Below are 24,268 nucleotides of genomic sequence, written 5' to 3'. Positions count from 1 at the left end.
TCATGATAGGGGCCATCTATAAAAAACATTCTAGTGAGGCTTCAGTATTGTGAGAACACAGGATGTCACATTTCATCAGTAAAACAGCCCAGCTGAGCCCCAGGGTTCTGTCCCCAATCATGGCTCCTATAAGTTTTGTGGCTTCCTTTCTGGTATTGAACTTGAAAGATCAAGGACACGAAAGTAGGATGATTTCATAGACTGAAAATGCGCTATTGACAAGTATTTCTAATCAGGTTTCCAGTCCAAAATGAATGTTCTCTCACTTGTAATATGTATCCCATAACTAGAAATACAGTTTGAAACTATTGGATAAAATTCTTTTTTTCCTATGAGAAGCTAAAGAAGCATTCAAGGCCGGGCGCGGTGGCTCAAGCCTGTAATCCCAGCACTTTGGGAGGCCGAGACGGGCGGATCACGAGGTCAGGAGATCGAGACCATCCTGGCTAACACGGTGAAACCCCGTCTCTACCGAAAATACAAAAACTAGCCGGGCGAGGTGGCGGGCGCCTGTAGTCCCAGCTACTCAGGAGGCTGAGGCAGGAGAATGGTGTAAACCCGGGAGGCGGAGCTTGCAGTGAGCTGAGATCTGGCCACTGCACTCCAGTCTGGGCAACAGAGCGAGACTCCGCCTCAAAAAAAAAAAAAAAAAAAAGAAGCATTCAAGATCCAATCAATAATTCTGTGTATGCACACTGGGAAGAAACAAAACAAAACAAAACTTTTACTAATGCAGGTGACTTGGAAGTTCCTGTCACCCTTCACTCCCCTCTAAAACCATCCTATACTGTGAGTTGGTTAAAGTTTACCTTTCTGCAAGAGTGTTCTTACTAATAAATAACTCATTTATACGTCACAGACAAAGCTAAAAGGATTTCAGTTCTGCAGGAATGAGGTTTTCAGCCCCCATAAACCTTGCCTGGAGGTACATCGCTGCTTTTGTTTGAGGCTAGTTGGTCTACAATGCCAACAGCAACACATGTGCATAGACAGCCTGTGTTCCAGGCAGTGAGTACCTATGGCCTTACTCATTCTCATAATGTCCCTTTGTTTTTTTTTTTGTTTGTTTGTTTGTTTTTTTAGACGGAGTCTTGCTCTGTCACCCAGGCTGGAGTGCAATGGCGCAATCTTGGCTCACTGCAAATTCCACCTCCTAGGTTCAAGCAATTCTCATGCCTCAGCCTCCCGAGTAGTTGGGATTACAGGCGCCTGCCATCATGCCCAGCTTTTTTGTATTTTTAGTAGAGACAGGGTTTCACCATCTTGGCCAGGCTGGTCTCGAACTCCTGATCTCAGGTGGTCTGCCCACCTTAGTCTCCCAAAGTGCTGCAATTACAGGCATGAGCCACAGTGCCTGGCCCCATAATGTCCCTTTGAAGCAGAGGAGAATCAGTCCCTTATAATCCTCATTATATAAAAAGAAGCAGCGAGCAGAGTGGGAGGTAGGTGGGTAAGTTGACTTGCCCAAGATCACGCTGTCGATTGATCTGACTTCATCTGCAGCCAGCCACATAGCTTCTCCAAAGCAGGTCATCAGACAAGGAAAAGTGATTGGGGATTCAAATAAAACAAATGACTACTCATGCTATAGTTAGCACTATGTGCTGTTCTGCACTCTGTTGTGGAACACCTGTTGTACTTTTCATACTATTCACATGCATTACCTGGAATACTCGTTTTCAACATTGCCTGCTTCAGTTCCTTAAACCTTAGAAATATCCAGACATGCCAATATTATGAGACCAAACTGTATCTTAAACTGTTTTTCCTGTTGAGGAGTATGAAAGAACTCTTCACTAGCACAGGTCCCAGTTTTTGGTTGGAACATAGTCACCATAATTTTCATTGCCAATAAATACTGCTGGCTAATTCAGAGGTGACCTGTGGACGCAACACGTGCTCCTGTTTCCACTGTCTGGCATTATTAGTGTGTCCTTACTTAGACTTAGCTCTTCCAGAGAGAGAGCCATCTGCTTCTCAGTGACTGCGCAATGGTGTTGACTTCTAGAGAAGAGTAGCCCAAGAGCCAAATATTAGAAGTCTTACTGCTTCCCTTAAGTGCATGGCAAGAGAAAGAGGGAAAGCAAGGTGATAAAAGGACTGACTTGCTTTGCCAATGGCCCAGCACTGGTCCATTTTATAAAGTCTAGCACAAAAACCACTCTTTTGAATTAGATACTGTGTATATCCTGTGTACTTCAAGTCATACCAGCATTCCCTACAATAGAGCTTAGGAATGCTATTTATCTTGTACTCAGGCCAACTGTGTGGCTGTCTACCAAACAGCTGGTTCCCCATCCACCTCTAGGGCTACCTAGTTCATGTATAAACAATATTTTTGCATCAACAACACTAACCCCATGGAAACTAATTGTTCATCTACACACACACGCGCGCGCACGCACGCGCGCACGCACACATACACACACTCAAGAAGGAAAAGAAAGATGGGGAAAATTAGGTCAGAGGCAGGAGGAAAAGACAAAACGGGGAGCTTGGGGTTTGTAACTGAGATGTGGCATGCATTAGATTTGAAGTCAGGTTACTGAAGCCCCAGGTTATGTTTCTAGGTCTAAACAGAACGTCCTTTGAGTCTTTGATTCCTAAAGACATTTAATGCCTTATAAAAGAGCTTTGCTATATCATTATTCCTAACTACCTCAGAAGTAAAACGATATTTTTGAAGTGTTTAGTATTTGTATACCTCTAGGCTGAATTAGTAAACTACAAGAGACCCAATTTATAGCCACAAAATGAGGATCTAGTGTGGGTCACCGTCTACACACTTTTTAGTAAACACCAGTGTTTCACAATCTATTTTTTGTTAATTATTATTTTGTTAATCTTTTAAGAGACAGGGTCTCATTCTGTCACCCAGGCTGGAGTGCAGTGGTGCGATCATAGCTCACTGCAGCCTTGAGCTCCTGGGTTCAGGTGATTCTTCCTCCTAAGCCTCCCCAGTAGCTGGGATTACAGGTGCATGCCACTATACCCAGCTAATTTGTTTATTTTGTTTTTGTAGAGATGGGATCTCACTGTTTTCCAGGCTGGTCTGAACTCCTGGCCTCAAGCGATCCTCCTGCCTCAACTTCTGAAAATGTTGGGATTACAGGTGTGAGCCATTGCACCTTATTTTTTGTTAAATTATATTACTACATATGTTCAGTTCATTATAGATGAGACACTTCTTACCGGATATCTAACCAGGTAGGGTTACCAAATTGGTAGTTATCATATCCTAAAATTTAGGCCATCATTTTTCTTGGATCAGTGACTTTCTATCTCCTTCAGAGCCTTACTTTACCCATCTACCCAATCTCTTATAATCAGGAGAGCTCTGACTACATATAGACTATGTATTTGTGTTTCTACCCAAGATGGAAAAAGTGTAACTATTAGACACATTGCATTGTACATCAGCCAAGGAGGTAGTCTTACACATTCTAATAAAAGGGTTTGTGTATTCAACTTAATAGCTGAAACATTACCAATAATAATATATATGTGTACTCTTCCTTGATCAACCTATTCCTTAACGTTAGATTTTTAAACAAATCCCTTCTGGGTGCCAGCTTACTGCTAAATCAAGGCAAACAATTATTTCCAACATTTTGTTATCATATTTTAAAGTAATTATTTGCTTTATTAGGATGGGAACTCTGGCTGTACCCTCTCACTCCCTGACCCCAGAATTAACACAGCATTTATTTCACAATATTTGTGCAGGGCTTTATTGAACCAGGGGACACACCCATGAGTAACACTGATTTCTCGTGGTGGCGACCCAGCCGGAGCATGTCAAAATGAGTACCTATCTATTCTATTAAGATAATGGAGGAAAAGAGAAGCATGCCATCAAGATAAAGGAACACAAACTACCACATTACCTTGAAAACAAATCTGAGTATTTGTTATGTGTGAACACGTATCAGTGCTGCTTGTGCAAGAAACAAGGCTTTTGAGCTGGAAGGCAATTTCAAAAGACAACACCTGTTTCAAAATAGGGCAAAGAGTTCACAGCTGCATTTTGAAAATTCAGTGTGCACTTTTATTTTGTGATGTTATCCACATAGGCTTAGGAGATGTAAAGACGGAAGAACACAAGAGGACAGATGTGCGTGAATCAAGAAATTCTATTTCCTATTTAAAATTCAGAAAAGATTGCTGCTACATACACTAGGTTGTTAACTGGGTACACTGATCATAGAGCTTCGATAACCCAAGTAAGTGGCAAGGTGTTGATACACTTGCAGATTATCAACTGAGCCTAGCCAACAGTATCTAAAAATGTCCTGAGCCTAGCCCATAGTACCTAAAAATGAGATGGGAAGAGCAAGCATTCCACTATCTATGGAGGACAAACACTGCCCTCTACTGGCAGACTGTAACTGCTATATAGTCAAGACGATGAACATTTTCCTCAAGTCACTATCATGAGACATAATCAGAAAACAAAAGCTTTTAAATAATTTGAGGTTTTGTATCTAGGGGTTACCAGGATTTTCAAGCAAACTGAAATATTCAATGAGAAATCTCCTTACTCAATGGTTTCCGATTTTTCCCATTAAATCTTTGATGTAACTCATTGGACTGGTTCACGTATCACTGTTACTGGGAGATGTGAGAGAACAGCAAAATGCTCAAAAGCTCAATACCAGGAAGAAGGTTTAACGGACCGATTTATACCAAATGGAGCTGGCTTTAGAACGAACAACTGTGATAACTTAAAGCACACAGAACTGATTCAAACCCTTGTTGTACTACATACTAGCTACATGAGGTGCCACATCAAACCTCAAACTGAACCAGATTATTTTTTACAATATTGGAAGAACAAACACTTGCTGATCTCACACTGTTGGAAAAATTAAATGTAATATGTGTTGCACAACTACACTGTAGTACTCTATACCAATGTTCGTGGATAGGAGTCTAGGTAGCTCCAAGTTGTGTTTTACCTCTTTATCTGTTTATCCACTTGTTGATTTTTGAAATCCTTTAAATCAGACTGCATTTCTTCAGCACTGTCCTGAAATATAAAATTGTCTATGTCATCCATAAAATACCTAAGGATTATGAGGAAAAGTAGATGGTTAATGTTCATCCAAAGTCAACTTTAACCTCAGACAACTCATTAAGAAATAAATGTATGTGGGTAGGGTGCTTGCACCTGTAATCTCAGCTACTCATAATCTGAGCTACTAGGGAAGCTGAAGCAGGAGGATACCTTGAGCCCAGGAATTTGAGACCAGCCCAGACAACATAGCAAGACTCTCATATCTCTAAAAAAGAAAAAAATGGCTGGGAGGGGTGGCTAACGCCTATAATCCTAGAACTTTGGGAGGCCGAGGTGGGCAGATCACTTGAGGTCAGGAGTTCGAGAGCAGCCTGGCCAACATAGTGAAACCCCATCTCTACTAAAAGTACAAAAATTAGCCAGGTGTGGTGGTATATGCCTGTAATCCCAGCTACTTGGGAGGCTGAGGCAGGAAAATTGCTTGAACCTGGGAGGTGGAGTTTGCAGTGAGCTGAGATTGCGCCATTGCACTCTAGCCTGGGTGACAGAGAGAGACTCCATTTCAAAAAAATACAAAAAATGAAAAATAAGGCCAGGTGCAGCAGCTCACATCTGTAATCCCAGCACTTTGGGAGGCCAGGAGTTAGAGACCAGCCTGGCCAACATGGTGAAATCCCATCTCTACTAAAAATACAAGAATTAGCCGGGTGTGGTGGCAGGCGCCTGTAATCTCAGATACTCGGGAGGCTGAGGTAGAAGAATCGTTTGAACCCGGGAGGCAGAGGTTGCAGTGAGCTGAGATCATGCCATTGCACTCCAGCCTGGGCGACAAGAACAAGACTCCGTCTCAAAAAAAAAAAAAAAAAGTAAAGTTAGCTAGTCACTGATGGGTAACAGGATGCAAAAAGCATTTAATTTCAAAGCCAAATTTGCATTTAAATTATAGTATTTAGCTGACAAGGCAAGTATGTAAACAAGAGGAAAAGTTAAAAGAAAAAAGCCCTAATAGCTACAGTATCAGCCCAGTTCTAAAGAGGGATCTTGTACCACATTCTCCACCTAAGGAGTAATCTTTAATTCAAAATTCAGTGTAGTTCTTACGGGTATTTGGAATTGAATCCAAGTGTGTTTTTGAGTATAAACATTATCTTTTATTATATATGATTGTTAAACTTTGCTTTCCACAACACTTCATAACCTTGAATGTAAACATGAGAAAAAACGCTAATTAAGAATCCTTATGCACCCAGTCCAGTGCTCCCTTATCAATCAGAAACTGGTAAGTCCACTGCTTTTTGATTCCATCCTGAGGTACTGACTTTTGAACCAAGACATGCTTATCTTTTACCAACAACAGGGATGGTCACTGTTAAAGTTTCTAAATAATTTATTAGGGAAATAAGTTCCCCCAAAGTCAGGCTGGACTGGGAGCTGATTATCAAAGCCGTGTAAGTTAGTATGTTTACTTTGAAGTATTACAAAAAGTACACAGAGCACACATCTGGGTTATAAAAGCCCTTTTATAAAGCCATTTTTAAACAAAACAAAAAAAAAGTTTACAAAAGAAAAGATACAGAAAAAGAATAACTTGCTTCATAAGTCCCAAAAAGAGAAAAAAATAAAGGGGACTATGCCAACATGCTCAACAATAAAGGGTTCTTTTTCTTATTTTTTTAATACAAAATACAAGCAAAGGATACACATACTTAAAACAGAGCTCAGGACAGACACGCAGTCCTGGAAACCCTTCAATAAAAGCAAAGCAGGAGTTTGTTTTTTCTTTGTCTATGCAGATACATACAGAGACTGGGATATGTAAAAATTAAGGATCACAAAAGACCATCACACGATTCTACCAATGCATGTTGCATCTATAATTCACGAACATGGTCAACAAAATCATGTTCACTTCAACCTCATTTCATTTAAATTAAAGAAAAAAACCCTTTAAATAAAGTGGTTACATTCAAACTTTAACTTCCTTAGTACCATGCTGCAGATTTCAGCACTGTTAAGGTATTGCAAGAATGCCCAACCCTCTGGTATCTGATCATGTATCCAGCAACATTGCAGTATGAAGAAAAGAGATGTCCCGGTCTCAGCCCATGGACTAGTTAATACAGTGAAGCAGGTTCCTGTCTTTTACCCTTCCTGCTCAGAACGTAAAAGATTAAGGACTAAAATCAAGCAACTGGGAGTTTTAGAGCTGGCAAAATGAAGTCTAAAAGATAAATCAAGGCAAACAATTACTGAGAACTTGGCTGTTGCTTAACCTGGCAAGTCTAAAAGTCTTTCTTTAACCTTGTAGGAATTAGATGCATAAGGTTTGCTGCAACATGTTCATGGTAAACAAACTAAGTAGAGCTCTTATTTACAAATCTTGTAACAAATACTTCTGGAGGAAAAAGAGAAAAGAATTCACTAAGTTCCAGAAGACAAAGCTTTAATTGCCAGACGTATACAAACACACACTCACACATACACACCCACACAATACTTCAGGAGTTTTTATACATGTTATTTTAGGGCATAAGCTGAGTACTATACCCCCACACCCCATCAAAAAAGGAACAACAAAAAATCCCAATTTTACCCTCCCCCAATAATCTAGAAAACCCTCCCTTCACCCCTGATGTACAAAGTATATGCACAACGGTGGCATTCTACCAGCCACACAAAGCATGCTCAAACAGATGTCACCAGTTCAGTCACTCCATTGGCATGGCAACAGGCAGGTTTACGGGATTTTTCCCAATAGTGGTTATTACACAGTCAGCACCACTGTGAATTCTGTGAATTTGAAAAAATAAAAAAGAAAAGAAAAGTATAATTTACAAATTCAGGATTCAAAAAGAATAATTTGTATCGAATTTATCTCAAAGGGAAAACTGGTTGCAACTGAAACTTGGCTATAGCTTGATGTCCCAATATTCAAACAATAAACCAACTCTCCATTTTCAAGTAAATCCAGCTTCATCCACAGAGAAAAAGACAATTTTCTAACCTCAAGAGCAACCAGCTTGTTACATTTTCCCTATCCTGTGGCAGGAAATGCATATTACTTCTGTTCTGTTTAAGTATCTCAGTCTAAATGCCATGAAGACCAGAGCCCAGGTTTCTTCCCTTTCAAATTCTTAAGGTGAAAGTTTTTCCTTTTCAGTGCAGCTACCAATGATGCAGGCAAAGATCTGTTCAAACCAGCACTCATTCTTCAAAGCTGCAACAATGGCCACCATGATCTTTTATAAAGCTTTCCCTGTTGCTCCTGATATTTATTTCTGCTTTTGCCTAACACTCCAAGCATCTCGTAAAAGTTTAAAGAAAAGCACGATTCCCTTCCCCAACCAGTACTTGAAAATCCACTTATTTGAATGTTCACAGATTAAAAAACCATTAAAAAAAAAAAGTCAAGTTTAGTCTAGCTGACCATATTCACAAGTGTTAAAAACTTTACTGGTGTATAACCTCAAATTTCACTCGATTTGTTATCTATAAGAAAATGCTATTTGAGCCAGTACCAAATTAAGTATTAAACTGAGGATTGAACTGGGGCAAACAGGTTATTGTGAAAACAGTATGTAAGCTCCTTCAAGGGAAATCAACTACTATTCCTCAAGATTAAAAGATGTCCACACTCATTACATTACCTCCCTACAGGAGGAAACACCCTTTAATTTTCCCTTATGGAATCAACATGGAGTGGAAATATGAAATGGGGAGATGTTTTAGAAAGCAGGACAAATCTACCTACCATTACTGGAATTAAAATGTATCCTCTGGGCCCACTCTATTGATTCCGATCTGAGGTGAGGAGGACGAAAAGCAGCAGCAGGTTACAGAAAGATTGAATAAGGTGGAAGTATGCTACGTATGTCTAGCTGGGGAAGGGGGGATCTGGAAAAAAAATCTTAAGAACTAGAATGTAGTGTCAGTCAGCATAGCTGCCGAAATCTATGTTGTAGAGGTAAACCTAGCAGAGCTAATACAAACAAGCACCTTCAAAGTTAACGTCCCACTTCCTGAGCACTGCAAAATACGACAGTGAATGCTATTGCCATTTCACCATAGGCACACTAGAGAAAAAGAGGAAGGTTAGTCAAGGGTGGTGCCAATGGCCAGTCAGTATCGGCTTACAGCTTGTAATGCATTCTGACATCACTATCAAGCCTGACTATTGAGCACCTGTATCCAGTTGAGTCACCACCACTGTCCTCCTATTTGCATGCATGATTTGAGGGGAAGACTTTTAAAGTGTTTCAAATCATCAATAAAAAGTGGAGAAAACAAAGGTTATTCAGAGCCTGTCTCACTTGGGGACACAGATCCTTCTGTCCAGTCTATCAGAAATATAGAGTACATTTTTCAATCTAATGAATTAATTTTAAAAGGGACTCTAAACAAGAAGCACAATCAAATGCACACAAGTAACCTAGAAGACATGATTACCTCTAAAACATGTGCATATATCACAGAGATGTTAGTGCAGATTAATATATTAAACAGACTGTTACACAAACAATTGAGGCTGAAGTTTTAAAAGCGCCCTCCCCCCGAATCTTCACGAAACATAACCTAAGAAAAGCCCACGTTACTAGGAATGTAAGACTTAAAATTATAAACTCCTAAAAAATAGAAGTGCATGGTGGAAACACTGATCGGTCTTTGACTATATGAACACAAACCTCTTTGTTAAAAATGGATACCTGAACAAACCCATTTAGGCAAATAGATTAATCATTTGCCTCATTACAAAGTTCACAACTCTGAATTTAACCATCATGAAAGAGAATGAGCCAACTGCCATTTATGTTCAAGTCCTGTGTTTTTGGCCATGTACTGAAAACTCCTTATTCATTCTTTAACACACAGTGCAACAGCAAAATGACTCTGCCACTGTGTGTTTTTTTAAAAAGAATCAGAGTAAGCATGTTCCTAGTAAACCGCAAAGCAGGATATTGAGGAAGCAAATCTAGATTAAAAGGCAGGAAAAAAAAGGCAGAAGTTAAATTTCACTAATTTTTCAATTTATTAGCATACCAGGACCCTTTAAACCTTGTTCCCATTAGCGCATGGTATCAGATGTGAAGGATCAAACCTATGGATCTATCTCCTGACTGCTTTTATAAGGCATGCAAAAAGTCTGTTATCAACTGCACACAGGCCTGCTAAAATGCCTGGTTTCTCTAGTCCCTCCACTTTAAGCAGCATAAGCAGTAAAGCAGGGGTTGGACCAACTAAAAAGACAAGAGCTAACTGAATTGTATGGGAGCAGCATTTAACATATTCCTAGTCAAGGACAGGATGGGAAGTAAGTGAAGAATAGGGCCAGGAAAATAGTGTCCTATAGCAGAGGTGGTTGGCACTCAGGGCAGAGTGTGCAGTGGTGCCCTACGAAGCAGCAAGATCACAGGGATGTACTTCTTATCACATTTCTACGAAGAAATGGGAAGATTGGGGTATGAAAAAGAAAATGTTCTAGCCCCAAATAAAAGCAGAACATGGTTAATGGGACCTGAATGCACATTTATAGCATAAAAGAATGTCAATTCTATCTCATAAAGGAAAAATCTCAACTCTTTGTGACTGAGTTTCACATTAACTGGAACTTTATTTGCTTAAAACCCATTGTCAGTTTGAAAAGAAATCCACTGTGACGTGTAGACTGATCTTGTCGATTAAATTCTAGAGTATTTTTTTTTTTTTTTTTGCTTCTTGGTAAAATTTTATCCAAAAAACAGGATACATATATATTTAGAGAAGGAAATATGAAATCAAGAGTGATTTCAGTTTTGGCGGCCCTTGCTTATTTATTTATTTATTTAGCTCCCTAAAGACTGTAGCAGGATAAAAGGATCACTGGCTCCAAGTCTCTTTGAGATAACAAGTGATGAAATAAAAAAGAAAGCCCACACCCTCAAATAAAGTCAGGTAACCCCATTGCCCACCCTCCCCACAAGGTAAAAAAATGAGTACTTTTAGTAACAGTTCGGAATTCATCTTTATCTCCTACCTGCCTCATCAGTGGAAGTTTAAGGTCATGATTTTTTTTAGATATTGATACCTGTGTCTATAGACAAATAAACTCTATTAGATGACAATTGATTTTTTAAAAGTCCAGGTAGAGAAAGGAGCAATCATTTTGAACTAAAATCTATGTTTTTTGATTACTATTCAACTTGCTATTTTTTAGCAAAAAGCAAAGTTTCAATAATGTTCATCTCAAATCTTATTGCTTTACAACTGTGGTACACCTTTCATTAAAAACAAAAAGATGAAGCAGTCAATCCAATGATTAATTTGACATGGCTTTCATTGGGAAAGGGGAGGGCTGGCAAAGAGACCAATAGACAAAAAGGTGACTTAAACACTTAAACATACAATGGTTTGCTTTAAAAAAAAAAAAAAAAAAAAGAGAGAGAGAGAAATGTTACTTTCAACAAATGGAAAAAAGCACTGAAAGCCCATGAGTCAAGCCATAGCCAAAACCATGTTCTATCTTAAGTAGGTTCTTTTTTTTCCTCCCTCTTTTTTCTTTTTTTTTTTTCTTTTTTTTTAATAAAATCTCTCCCCAGACCATCATCACTTCTAATCCTCCCCAGACGGGGCTTCATCTTCAGACCCTTCATCCCCAGATTTCTCGGGTGGGGGGCTTGTAGATGTTTTCTTTTCTGGCGGGCTTTCTGGTTCCTCATCTTCTTCTTTGGGAGAAGGAGTCTTTTCCTTTGATGCCTTTGAAGCTGTGGGGCGACCCACTTTCCCTTTGCCTTTCACTGGACTTGGCGTCACTGAAAATAAAAAAATAATTTGGGGAAGGGAAGAGAAAAAAATGTCTTTAATACAAGTCAGCTATAAAATAAAACAATCTGTAAGAATAAAATCTATAAAGACAATACGCAACTTACTAAAAATCAAGGTGGGCACAAGGGAGCGCATATATCCCTAAGTAAATCTAGCTCAATTTCTAAACTGTTCATAAGTTACTACACTATGTTGCAGTATTTCCCATCAGTTTTTACCAACACTCCATGATGTTAACAGTAATACCTGTAATGAAGAAGCACGTGCACAACATCCTTAATTCCTTGGTAAACTAACAGTTGTTTATGCTAAAAGTTGTTTATAAAAAGCAGGTCAAAAAGAGGGAAGGAAAATAATTAATCTGATCAGAAACTAAAGCTATCAAATAACGCTTGATAGTTCCATCATTCTTAACAGTAGGAAGTGATAAATAGAAGTTTAACAATGACTAGTTCTACCTAACAGAATAAAACCACCTACACAAAAAGCAAATTGATCTCTGATTTAGTTAACAAATTAGTTCCAACTAGGAGAACCCATTAGGGCGCAGAAAAAAATTAACTCATGTCATCAAGTGTGGTTTTATTCTGATAGCACAGAGGATGGGGTAGAGTTCAGAACATGGAACTTAAATGTATTACTCTAGGTTTGTGCATTTTCATAATTAAGTCTTTGCTGGCTGCTGAGACTGTGATACCAGTGAGGAAAAAAGAGCAGTAACAGGTATGATGATACAGCATTTCTACCACTGTGTCTGAAACAAATAGATTATTCTCTGAAATCTCGCTCAAGTACTGGCAATAGTTGAAGAACATGGCTAAGTCCACTAGACTCTTAAACAGGCTAGTGTCTTTATTAATAAGAGATACTTCCAGTTGCAGAATACAAGACCCTTTTAGATTTCTTGTATTCCTGCTAAACATCAGGTCAATGCCAAATCCTAATGAAGAATTTCTGTGTTGAAAATAATGTTTCTCAAAATTTTTAAAGCAGTACATTTAATTTCACTTCTGCAGAACTTACCTGTAGCCTTTAGCCTGGGTTTGGGCATTTTCTTTTCTTTTCTTTCAGGTTTGGACTTCTTAACCATCTTTTTGTTTTTCTTTTTTGAACTGCCATAGTCACTATCATCATCATCTTCCATTAGGAAATCTTCATCGCTGCCAGAATCTTCTGAGAAGAAAGAAGAATTTCAACGTCTAACTTAATGTACGTATCCTTCCAAGTGAAAAAGGAAGAGAGTACTAAGAATGACTAGAGGATGGGATGGGAGTCAAACACCCTTGGATTCTATTTGGAGCTGTGGCACCAATTTGACTGGAGTCATCACTGGCCTCAGTTATCAAATGGATTTTGCATGCACCTTACATGAGAGAGTTACATGAGTGATGTGTTTGAAAAGTAGACTGAAAACAGGAAGAGTAAGAGCTAATCTGAATCAAAACTGAAACTATCAAATAACTTTTGGTAATTCCATCACTTTCATGTAGTACTGGTTGAGACCAGGGAAACAAAACTGAACCAACAGGGCCTTTTTGGTCCAATTATGAATAAGTGAAACAAGAAAACCAAACATGAAACAAAAATACACAGAATTAACTAATCTGGGCTGGGCGCCGTGGCTCATGCCTGTAATCCAAGCACTTTGGGAGGCCGAGGCGGGCGGATCACGAGGTCAGGAGACCACAATGAAATCCCTCTCTACTAAAAATACAAAAAAATTAGCCAGCGTGGTGGCGGGCGCCTGTAGTCCCAGCTACTCGGGAGGCTGAGGCAGGAGAATGGCGTGAACCTGGGAGGCGGAGCTTGCAGTGAGCCAAGATAGCACCACTGCACTCCAGCCTGGGCGACAGAGCGAGACTCTGTCTCAAAAGAAAAAAAAAAAAAAAGAATGAACTAATATGACTAACCTGTGAAACACCTAACTTTTGTTATGAACATTTTTTTTTCTGTGAAAAGAGGTCTACAACCTCCTCCACCAGGGCAAAATACAAATCTCTATCACAGTGCCTAATGTGACTGTTACTTAAGCAACTGTTCATTCAGTGTTTGAACACAAACATCATTAAATAAAGAGTGCAACCATTACAAATGGTGGGCAATCGTGAGAATCTCTGAACCTTTAAAATATTAACAGGAACCAACACAGTCATCTCTTTTAACAGGGAGTATCTATCCAATTTAAGGGACTGGTTATAACATTTAGCATCCTAGAAATGGCAAAGTAACCAAGGTCACAAACTACAATTATGACCAAATGACCAAAGTACACAAAACAACTTCACATACTCTCTTGGAACGGTGCCTCATCCTCCTCTTCTTGTTCTTCCTCACTGCCCACATCTTCCATGAGCATCTCCCTCTGTTTAGAAGCTGCTTTAGACGCCGCCTGCCGTTGCTGGCGCACATTTTTATGATCTTCTTTTTCATCTTCACTATCCTCTGCAATATCAGAATTACCATGACATAATGATTTAAGAATTTTGTATTTGACAAGATAGTGCAAAAGATTAATATTGACTGAAAATGTAACTGACTGAAAAAGCCAACATAGTGGCCAATATAGGATATAATCTGCAGCTTTATTTCATTGTAAAAGGGAAAATTCTATCCTTCAACATTTCTGCAAAATGATGGAATCAACTCAAATGCCCATCAATGATAGACCGGATAAATAAAATGTGGTACATACACACCATGGAATACTATGCAGTCATAAAAAGGGAAGGAGATCATGTCCTTTGCAGGGACATGGATGGAGCTGGAGGCCATCATCCTCAGCAAACTAATGCAGGCACGAAAGACCAAACACTGCATGTTCTCACTTATAAGTGAGAGCTGAACAATGAGAACACATGGACACAGGGAGGGGAACAACACACACTGGAGCCTGTGGCGAGGGAGGGGGCAGGGTAGGGGGATGGAGAGGGAGAGCACTAAAAAATAGCTACTGCATGCTGGGCTTAATACCTAGGTGATGGGTTGATGGGTGCAGCAAATCACCATTGCACACATTTACCTATGTAACAAACCTGCACATCCTGCACATGTATCCCAGAACATAAAATAAAAATTAAAAAAACATTCTACAAAATGTATAAAGGAGGACCTAAATTCACAAAGAATGAGCTTGGACAAGACTATGTACCCACTATTACATATAAAGTAACAAAGACATGTAATTTTAAGCAGTAGCTAAGCTGAATTAAAGCGTGAACACTTAACTCCTATACTTTAAAGTTACATCATTGCTTTGCTCTAAAATTCTCAATTACATTCAAATCTATGTTCACTGTTTTTAAAAGCTAAAGTTAGAAAAATATCTTAACATAGTATGAGAGGGAAAGAATGTCTTCCAATAATCTTTATTCTAAGACATAAAACATGAAAACCCTAAAATAATGTCAAACTGTTATCCTTTATAATGAATGGCTTGTGACCATTTCAATTTAGAGGGGACTGAGGAAAATCTTTTTTTTTTTTTTGAGACAGAGTTTTGCTCTTGTTGCCCGGGCTGGAGTGCAATGGCGCAATCTCGCCTCACCGCAACCTCCACCTCCTGGGTTCAAGCGATTCTCCTGCCTCAGCCTTCCGAGTAACTGGGATTACAGGTGCATGCCACCATGCTCGGCTGATTTTGTATTTTTAGTAGAGACGGGGTTTCACCATGTTGGTCAGGCTGGTCTCAAACTCCTGACCTCAGGTAATCCACGCTCCTTGGCCTCCCAAAGAGCTAGGATTACAGGCGTGAGCTACTGTGCCTGGCTGGAAAATCTTTAAAATACATATTTAGATCAATTAGTGAAAGATGTTTGGAGAAGCCGAGAAGCCTATAAAAAATTTACTTTCACATATTCTTAGAGTCTATTAATTAAAAATAATTTTTTTTTTTTAATTTGGAGTCTCACTCTGTCGCCCAGATTGGAGTGCAGTGGCACAATCTTGGCTCACTGCAGCCTGTGCCTCCTGGGTTCAAGCTATTCTCCTGTCTCAGCCTCCCGAGTAGCTGGGACTACAGGCACCTGCTGCCATGCCCGGCTAATTTCTTGCTGTTATTGTTGTTTGTTTGTTTGTTTTTTAAGATGGAGTTTCGCTCTTCTTGCTTAGGCTGGAGTGCAATGATGGGATCTTGGCTCACTGTAACCTCTGCCTCCCAGGTTCAAGCGATTCTCCTGCCTCAGTCTCCTGAGTAACTGGGATTACAGGCACATGCCACCACGCCTGGCTAATTTTTTAAATTTTTAGTATAGGAGGAGTTTTGCCATGTTGGCCAGGCTGGTCTCGAACTCCTGACCTCAGGTGACCCACCGGCCTTGGCCTCCCAAAGTGCTGGGATTACAGATATGAGCCACTGGGCTCAACCATATTTTTGTATTTTTGATAGAGACAAGAGTTTTGCCATGTTGGCCAGGCTGGTCTTGAACCCTTGACCTCAGGTGATCCACCCGCCTTGGCCTCCCAAAGTGCTGGGATGGCGGGCATGAGTCACCATGCTCAGCCTAAAAAAAACTTTTTTAACACACAGTTGTGTTTGTGAATAAATTTGGTTAAAGGGTAGGCTGCCAGCCTACTGCCTCTAGAGTAAACCATATTTGCATTAGTCTCTACCTACAGCCCTGAAGTTTTAGGCTCCCTTATTCTGTCAAGGTTAAGTGGTCACTCTTTGGAAAACACTTCTAGTCCTATGAGCCTTGCCATGGTCAGTGTTCAAGTCATCTCTTTCACTTTTAAAAATCTCATCTAGAGACAAACAAAATAAAGCTGACATGGCAGACCCAAAACTAAACCCACTTGGTAGAAGCTTAGCTTAATACTAGTACAGAGTTATTTATCCAGAAGTGCTCAATAAACTAGCAAGTGTAAGAGATTCAAATTAGGATTTACAAGGCAGATGAGTGAAAGCATGTACTGTATTATCACAGGATCAACAGATAATGCAAAATTGATTAATACAGTTTCTTTTCAACTTAGGTAGCCAGATAGCATACTTGAACAGACGGGAAAGCAAAACAGCTAAGCAGAGTGAATTTAGCCGAACTTTGCCTCTCCCCTTTGTATTAGCTAAACAGCAGTCTCATTTAAAGGGAGATCCAGGGAGACAACAGCAAGGGAATGTAAGTCAAAACTAACATGGCTGGAAGTAATATGGATTAAAAATCTCAATTCTTACAAGATTAAATTTAAAAATAAATACCAACAGCAAGTAGAATCATCAGGACTGAACATTTTATTTGGCCATGGAAACTCCCCATTACTTCATATTAATTCTTTTAAGTTAAAATTTTTACAAAAAAAGCTTTCTCTATGGCTACTGTTTCAAAAGACTATGTCTCCACTAAAAACAGTGGAATGAAACTTTCATTTGCTTTTCCACCCAGAGTCCACCACTCCCCCTTTTTAATGCCTCTATTTTACCAAGTTTTATATTTATATATTATTCTATTTAGTTTGATGTCTTTTGTTTATGTAAATGATTTCTAATATTGACCATGCATAATAATGTGTAGATACTTAAAGAAAACCAAGCCCCAACATCCCGAGATCTATTTAATCGGAAATTTTGGGACAGGACCCAGAATATGCATTTTTAAAAAGATTCATAGATGACTGTAATAAGCCACCAGGACTGAGAATCATTAGGAGCTCTTTGAAGATGGAAACGTCTTTGTAATCCCAGATTTGCAACAGTATCTGGCATACAAATCGCTTATTAAAACATCTAATAAAATATTATATAAATAGAATTATACCTCTTACATTTAAAATAGTTTACTACCTGCTGAGTGAGAATCATCCTTCTTGGTCTTCACATCTTTGTCTTCTGAGTCCTCACTATAAAGGGAGGCAAAAAAGCAAATGCATGTAAGTCTTAGCTCAAAATCTAAGTGAACACAGATCTCTGATTTCTGACTTGAGAAGAAGTGAAAAATACCTCTTCTATATAAAATGTTCAAACAAATGCTAAGGAGTACTTTATTTCCTTACTTTACAGGGATGCTGGTGAATAAGCACAATTTTATCTACGTTACAAAATACTGCTTCCAAAGACTCAAAGGAAAAAAAGAAGGTGTCTCAACACAGGCTGGAATTTTTTCACCTACGGACAAAGCCTGGTTCACAAGAATATTTAATAAGAAAAATATTCTTGAATAGAGGCAGAGTATAAAATAGTAAAATACTAAAAGATCACTAACTATACATGTGAAAAACTGCTAAAATATCTAAAATTATTAAAAGGAATTGTAGTCCGGGCGTGGTGGCTCATGCCTGTAATCTCAGCAGTTTGGGTGGCTAAGGTAGGCAGATCGCTTGAGGCCAGGAGTTCAAGACCAGCCTGGGCAACATGGTGAAACCTTGTCTCTACTAAAAATACAAATATTAGCTGGATGTGGTGGTACATGGTTGTAATCTCAGCTACTCAGGAGGCTGAGGGAGGAGAATCACTTGAACTCGGAAGGTGGAGGTTGCAGTGAGCTGAGATCACACCATTGCACTCCAGCCTGGGCAACAGAGCGAGACTCCATCTCAAAAAAAAAACAAAAAAAACAAAAAACAGGAATTGTAGTTCAGTTATCTAACTTACAATATGCCTAAAAATTTACCTAAAACAAAATGGAAAATAAATTGATTGAATTATCCCCTATTAGTATTTCCTTCCAATATTTCTTTGCATCAGAAATATCAACATATAGTCCTGCCTGGTGGTACCATGGAGAAAACAAAAGTGAGCTCAAAATCACTCTGCAAAGTAAAATAAGATGTTAAGGAGCTTCAAAGCTCAATGGGAAGTTTTTAAAAACAATTTTTAGTCACAACCAACACATTATGTCTTCATAAGTCTTAACTCCAGAATCTGGATTCTAGTATCCTACCTCTCTTTGTTAATTTACATATTTTTAAAAATAGAGATGGGGTTTCACCATGTTGCCCAGGCTGGTGTCGAACTCCTGAGCTCAAGTGATCCACCTGTCCTGGCCTCCCAAAGTGCTGGGATTATAAGCGTGAGCCACCATACCCAGCCCCTAGTAGTCTATCTCTTTGTCATTAGTTAGTTGTATGATCTTAGGCAAATCCACTTGGTATTCTTCAATGCTACAATTGTATTATTCCATGCAAAATTCTGAAGAACAAAAACCAAAAACTCGCACATAAAAACTGCCTTCAAAGTTTTCCTTTCTCAAATAGCAGGTCTTATAAATCACTTTTGGTATTCCCCATAATCTAGACCACACTCAAATGAGAAAATACTGAATCCATGATTCCTAAGCAAAGAGAATGACCAAACATATTCTTTTACTAAGCAACTTGAATCCAAGACACTTTATAATTCTGAAATCTGTGACTGTTCTGTATAAATGTTTTTTATGCAAAATAAGCACCAAATTCATAATTCTAACACAATGATGAATTATATTATTTTTTCTACCTCTTTTATTGAGTTTATAGACTGCATTAATCTTTGAGCACCACTACAGCAAAGTTAAGTGAAGGCTGAACTTTGAAAACAGAAAAATCAACAGAGCACTGGTCTGAGAATAAATACACAAGGCATACAGATAGGAATAAAACCTATATTTATTTCAATCCTTCCAGCACTTAGAATAATAAAATCAAATGACTGCAACAAGAAAAACTGTAAACTAGAAGTTAATTATGTAAATGAGACATTATAACATGCCACAAAGCAGGTCTTTCCTAGGAGAAATAAGATAATGAACATAATGAAAAATAGTTCTGAGTTGGGCTGCCATATAAAACTGTTTGGCCAGGTGAGGTGGCTCATGCCTGGAATCCAGCACTTTGGGAGGCTGAGGTGGGCAGATCATGAGGTCAGGAGTTCAAGACCAGCCTGGCCAACACTGTGAAACCTCGTCTCTACTAAAAATACAAAAATTAGCTGGGTGTGGTGGTAGACGCCTGTAATCCCAGCTACTTGGGAGGCTGAGGCAGGAGAATCACTTGAACCCAGGAGGCGGAGGTTGCAGTGAGCCGAGACCATACCACTGCACTCCAGCCTGGGTGACAGAGTGAGACTGTTTCAAAAAACAAACAAACAAAAAACTGTTTTAGGCTAGGCATGGTGGCTCATACTTGTAATCCCTGCACTTTGGGATGCTGAGATGGGAGCATCGCTTGAGCCCAGGAGTTTGAGACCAGCCTGGGCAACATGGCCAGAGCCCATCTCTATTAAAAACAAACAACAACTATGTTAGACATATACCAAGAAGCTCTAGATGGCTTGTTTCCCAACCATATAATTCTGTATTATTTTTCCTTAAAAGCACATTTCTGAAAAGTTCCAGCAAAAAAAAATATTAGAGGTTGTCAACATAAATAAAACTACTAAGTAAATATATGAATTTAATAATGATTTTGGTGCTCCAAGATTCTTAGGAGAACTAGTGAGAAATATTTCATTTATTTGAACTGCTCATTTGTAATAGTATTATTTGGAAGCGGTATAGAGCTCTAATGGTTAAAAAATGTACTTTGGAGTCCAACAGACATGGTTTCAAAACCTGTTTGTCCATTTGCTGGATAACTTTGGTTAAATCACAGAACCCCTCTAAGTTAATATTTACCCAAATAGAGATGTTGTGAGAATTAAATGATAGTGTATGTAAAACACATAATAGAGATTGTCACATAATAATCATAAACAGTAGCCATCATCATCACTATAATCACCATTATCACCAAGAAGGTCTTAAAGTTACGTTATACCGAGTGTGAGAGTGTGTATACCTTTACTAAGAGGGCAGAAATTACAATATCCTGGTTTTTTTTTTTTCCCCCAAGACAGTCTTGGCTCTGTCACCTGGGCTGGAGTACAGTGGTACAATCATAGCTCACTGCAGCCTTGAACTCCTGGGCTCAAAGGATCCTCCTGCCTGAGACTCCTGAGTAGCTGGGGCTACAGGCAAATGCCACCATTCCCAGACAAATTTTATATTTTTGTGTAGAGACGTGGTCTCCTTATATTGCCCAGGCTAGTCTCAAACTCCTGGCCTCAAGTGATCCTGCTACCTAGGCCTTCCAAAGTCCTGGGATTACAAGCATGAGCCACCGTGTCCTCCTAATATCCTGGTCTTCTGAGGCAAAATTATAGTTAAAATCACAACTCATTTGTAAAACGAAGGGAAAAGAAACTCTCCAAAATGGTTAAATTATTTAAACAAAGGAGAATTGATTATGAGACAGCAAAATGCAGCAGGCTATACAACTTAAGATTCTACAAGCTGGCCGGGCGCGGTGGCTCAAGCCTGTAATCCCAGCACTTTGGGAGGCCGACGCGGGCAGATCACGAGGTCAGGAGATCGAGACCATACTGGCTAACATGGTGAAACTCCGTCTCTACTAAAAAATACAAAAAACTAGCCGGGCGATGTGGCGGGCGCCTGTAGTCCCAGCTACACGGGAGGCTGAGGCAGGAGAATGGCATAAAACCCGGGAGGCAGAGCTTGCAGTGAGCTGAGATCCGGCCACTGCACTCCAGCCTAGGCGGCAGAGTGAGACTCCGTCTCAAAAGAAAAAAAAAAAAAAAAAAGATTCTACAAGCTTTAGTTATAATTGTGCCAGTGATTTGTGACTGAACGGGATATATCACTTATTTTTTGTTATCACTACAATGAAAGTGTCAATATTAACCTTAGATAACAAATTACATACTCAAGCACAGCCTGAGATAATATGAAATATGCAAAATATTAAGTGGACAGTAAGTACTTTTCAAAAGTATATGAGATTCCAACAATTTAGAGATCAGAGACTACTCTCATCTCAGAGTGGTGACAATGTAACCGGGAACAGAAAAACAATGCCTCTTACCTATCTTCCTGTGAATTCTTTCCAGATCGCCTCTTATTTTTAGCTTCTCGGGGAGATGATCGAATTTTCTTAGTGGGAGGGCCCGAATCTCTTCCATAATCTTCATCTAAACAGTGTTTTTCAAACTTAATTAACTATGATTTTTGCATGTTAAAATCACCACTATATTTACTGACATAATTATCTCTCGTGCTGTTTAAATGGTGAGAGGAGCAGGATTTCCCAAATAGTTTCTTTCAGTTTTAAAACACTAAATTATTTCCAAACCCAGTCCTATCACCTTAACTTCATTTTTGCATATTACCCTCTAGTCCTTACGATATATATTTCATCTATTTTTAGCTAAGCCTCTCTTATCATTTTATACCCTCCCCTTTTGATTTCAACACGTTCACACTTATTTGAAAATTATCGTAATATGGTTATATTACCAACATTTCAGGAAGTAAACACAATTACTATTAATAAGCAAATTACTTTTAAACTAAAGTATTAAATACAACATAATCTTGCATTTGAAGAAAATATTTCCAATTTCAAAAGCCCTATAAAACTAACGAAAATGACTCTACCTTAAAAGGAAATTATTTCCAAAACTGTTTACTGCACCCTTCACACTCACACACACACGATGGCGAGATGCTGGAAGTAGTCCGGAGCATTAGCAATTATTAAGTGGTCAGAAACATTATAAATTCCATTATGGGATATTATATAACCATTGATAGGAATTTTCCAAATACCTTTTAATAACATAAAATGCTCAAAATAAAAATAATAGTATATCACATATTAACAAGATTATTCTAAGTAAATATGAAATACAAACATTTGAAACAATTCCTGACATGTAGCAAGCATTTAATAAATATTAGTGCTACACATTACATTTTTTACTCTTCTTCGTATCTTTCAGTATTTTCTAAGTCTTCCCAAAGGGCACATATTATCTTTATAAATAAAAGTTAGAATAAGAAGAAAGAAAAAAGAATAGTAAACATATCTGGAAAGTAGTGAGATTAAGGAGACAACTCTGAAAAAACCTCTTACGGCTAAGACTTAGTTACAACACTCATTCTGTGATGAATTAGTTCACAAATCAAAGCTGTTTCACAAAACAGACTCTCAGTTGCTTTATTATGTAAAAACATAATACAAGGCACAAGTTTTATTGTAATAACAGCAGGAGATTTTTCCCCCCTGCAAAGTGCTGGGATTATAGGCGTGAGTCACTGTGCCTGGCTTGTAGAATAATTTTTTTTTTTTTCAGACAGGGTGTCTCTGTTGCCCAGGCCTGAGTGCAGTGAGCCATCTCCTCTCACTGCAACCTCTGCCTCCTGAGTTCAAGCGATTCTCCTGCCTCAGCCTCCAGAGTAGCTGGGATTACAGGCACATGCCACCACTCCCGGCTAATTTCTATATTTTTAGCAGAGATGGGGTTTCACCATGTTGGCCAGGATGGTCTGGAACTCCTGACCTCAACTGGTCCGCCCACCTTGGCCTCCCAAAGTGCTGGGATTACAGGCGTGAGCCATGGCACCTGGCTGACAGCAGGAGGTATTTTAAGTAATGAACACTATATCAGAATTACTGGACATTTAAACTTTGGACTCCAAAACCAAATAAGAAAAAAATTGTTTAATGTTTATTATAAATTATTTACCATGGAAAAGTTAAAATCCATGTAAGTTCAACTTTTGCTTTGGTTGACACAGATCATGACATAGTTTCGGTAAATACTCTAAAATAAAAAAGTAAAACTTATTCCAAAAGCATAATAAAAGTATACAAGCTGGTAACCTCCACTGGTCCAACTTACAATTTGTTGAAACCATAAAACTTACCTGCATCATCAGATTCCTGAAACTGTGAGTAATCAACAACCTTCCTATTTCTGTAGAAAGAAGAGACTCCAATTAAAATCATAAAACTGTAGGATTTTTCTAAGACATCAGAACACACATTTCTCTTTCATAAACAGAACTGAAGTAGCTCTTTGAAAACTATTTAATTGCCGGGCATGGTGGCTCACACCTGTAATCCCAGCACTTTGGGAGGCCAAGGTGGGCGAATCACCTGAGGTCGGGAGTTCGAAATGAGCCTGATCAACACAGAGAAACCTCATCTCTACTAAAAACACAAAATTAGCCAAGCGTGGTGGCACATGCCTGTAATGCCAGCTACTTGGGAGGCTGAGGCAGGAGAATCGCTTGAACCCAGGGGGCGGAGGTTGTGGTGAGCTGAGATAGCTCCACTGCACTCCAGCCTGGGCAACAAGAGTGAAACTCCGTCTCAAAAAAAAAAAAAAAAAAAAAAAAAAAAAAAGAAAAGGAAAGAAAATAAAATTACTTAATTAATTTTTTGAGACAGGGTGTCACTCTGTCGCCTAGGCTGGAGAGCAGTGGCAGAATCATGGCTCATGGCAGCCTTGACCTACTGGGCCCAAGTAATCCGCCTGCCTCAGCCTCCTGAGTAGCTGGGATTACAGACGCATGCTGGCTAATTTTTTTCATTTTTTGTAGACAGGGTCTCCCTGCGTTGCCCAGGCTGGTCTCAAACTCCTAAGCTCAGGCAGTCATCCTGGCTCAGCTCCCAAAGTGCTGGGATTACAGGCACGAGCCACTG

General features: G+C 39.1%; 1 protein-coding gene across 2 annotated transcripts in view; it reads right to left on the bottom strand.

Moving 5' to 3' along the window:
- Window positions 1–6,519: 6,519 nt before the first annotated feature.
- The window catches only part of NUCKS1 (nuclear casein kinase and cyclin dependent kinase substrate 1), a 38,266-nt gene continuing 20,517 nt past the window's right edge, over window positions 6,520–24,268 (bottom strand). Inside the window, exons 2-7 of one of the 2 annotated variants that reach the window (XM_010362475.2) lie at window positions 23,488–23,537; window positions 21,644–21,749; window positions 17,592–17,647; window positions 14,105–14,257; window positions 12,839–12,988; window positions 6,520–11,802 (exon numbers count right to left, since the gene is read on the bottom strand). In XM_010362475.2, the coding sequence (XP_010360777.1) occupies window positions 11,603–11,802; window positions 12,839–12,988; window positions 14,105–14,257; window positions 17,592–17,647; window positions 21,644–21,749; window positions 23,488–23,537 (715 nt within the window). In that variant the 3' untranslated portion in view covers window positions 6,520–11,602. The remainder of the gene's footprint in view (window positions 11,803–12,838; window positions 12,989–14,104; window positions 14,258–17,591; window positions 17,648–21,643; window positions 21,750–23,487; window positions 23,538–24,268) is intronic. The other variant, XM_010362476.2, reaches the window with a different exon arrangement.

This window comes from Rhinopithecus roxellana, chromosome 8, assembly GCF_007565055.1.
Source record: "Rhinopithecus roxellana isolate Shanxi Qingling chromosome 8, ASM756505v1, whole genome shotgun sequence".
NCBI lineage: Eukaryota > Metazoa > Chordata > Mammalia > Primates > Cercopithecidae > Rhinopithecus > Rhinopithecus roxellana.
Note: the sequence above shows the minus strand (reverse complement) of the source record. Positions and strands in the feature narration are given on the sequence as shown.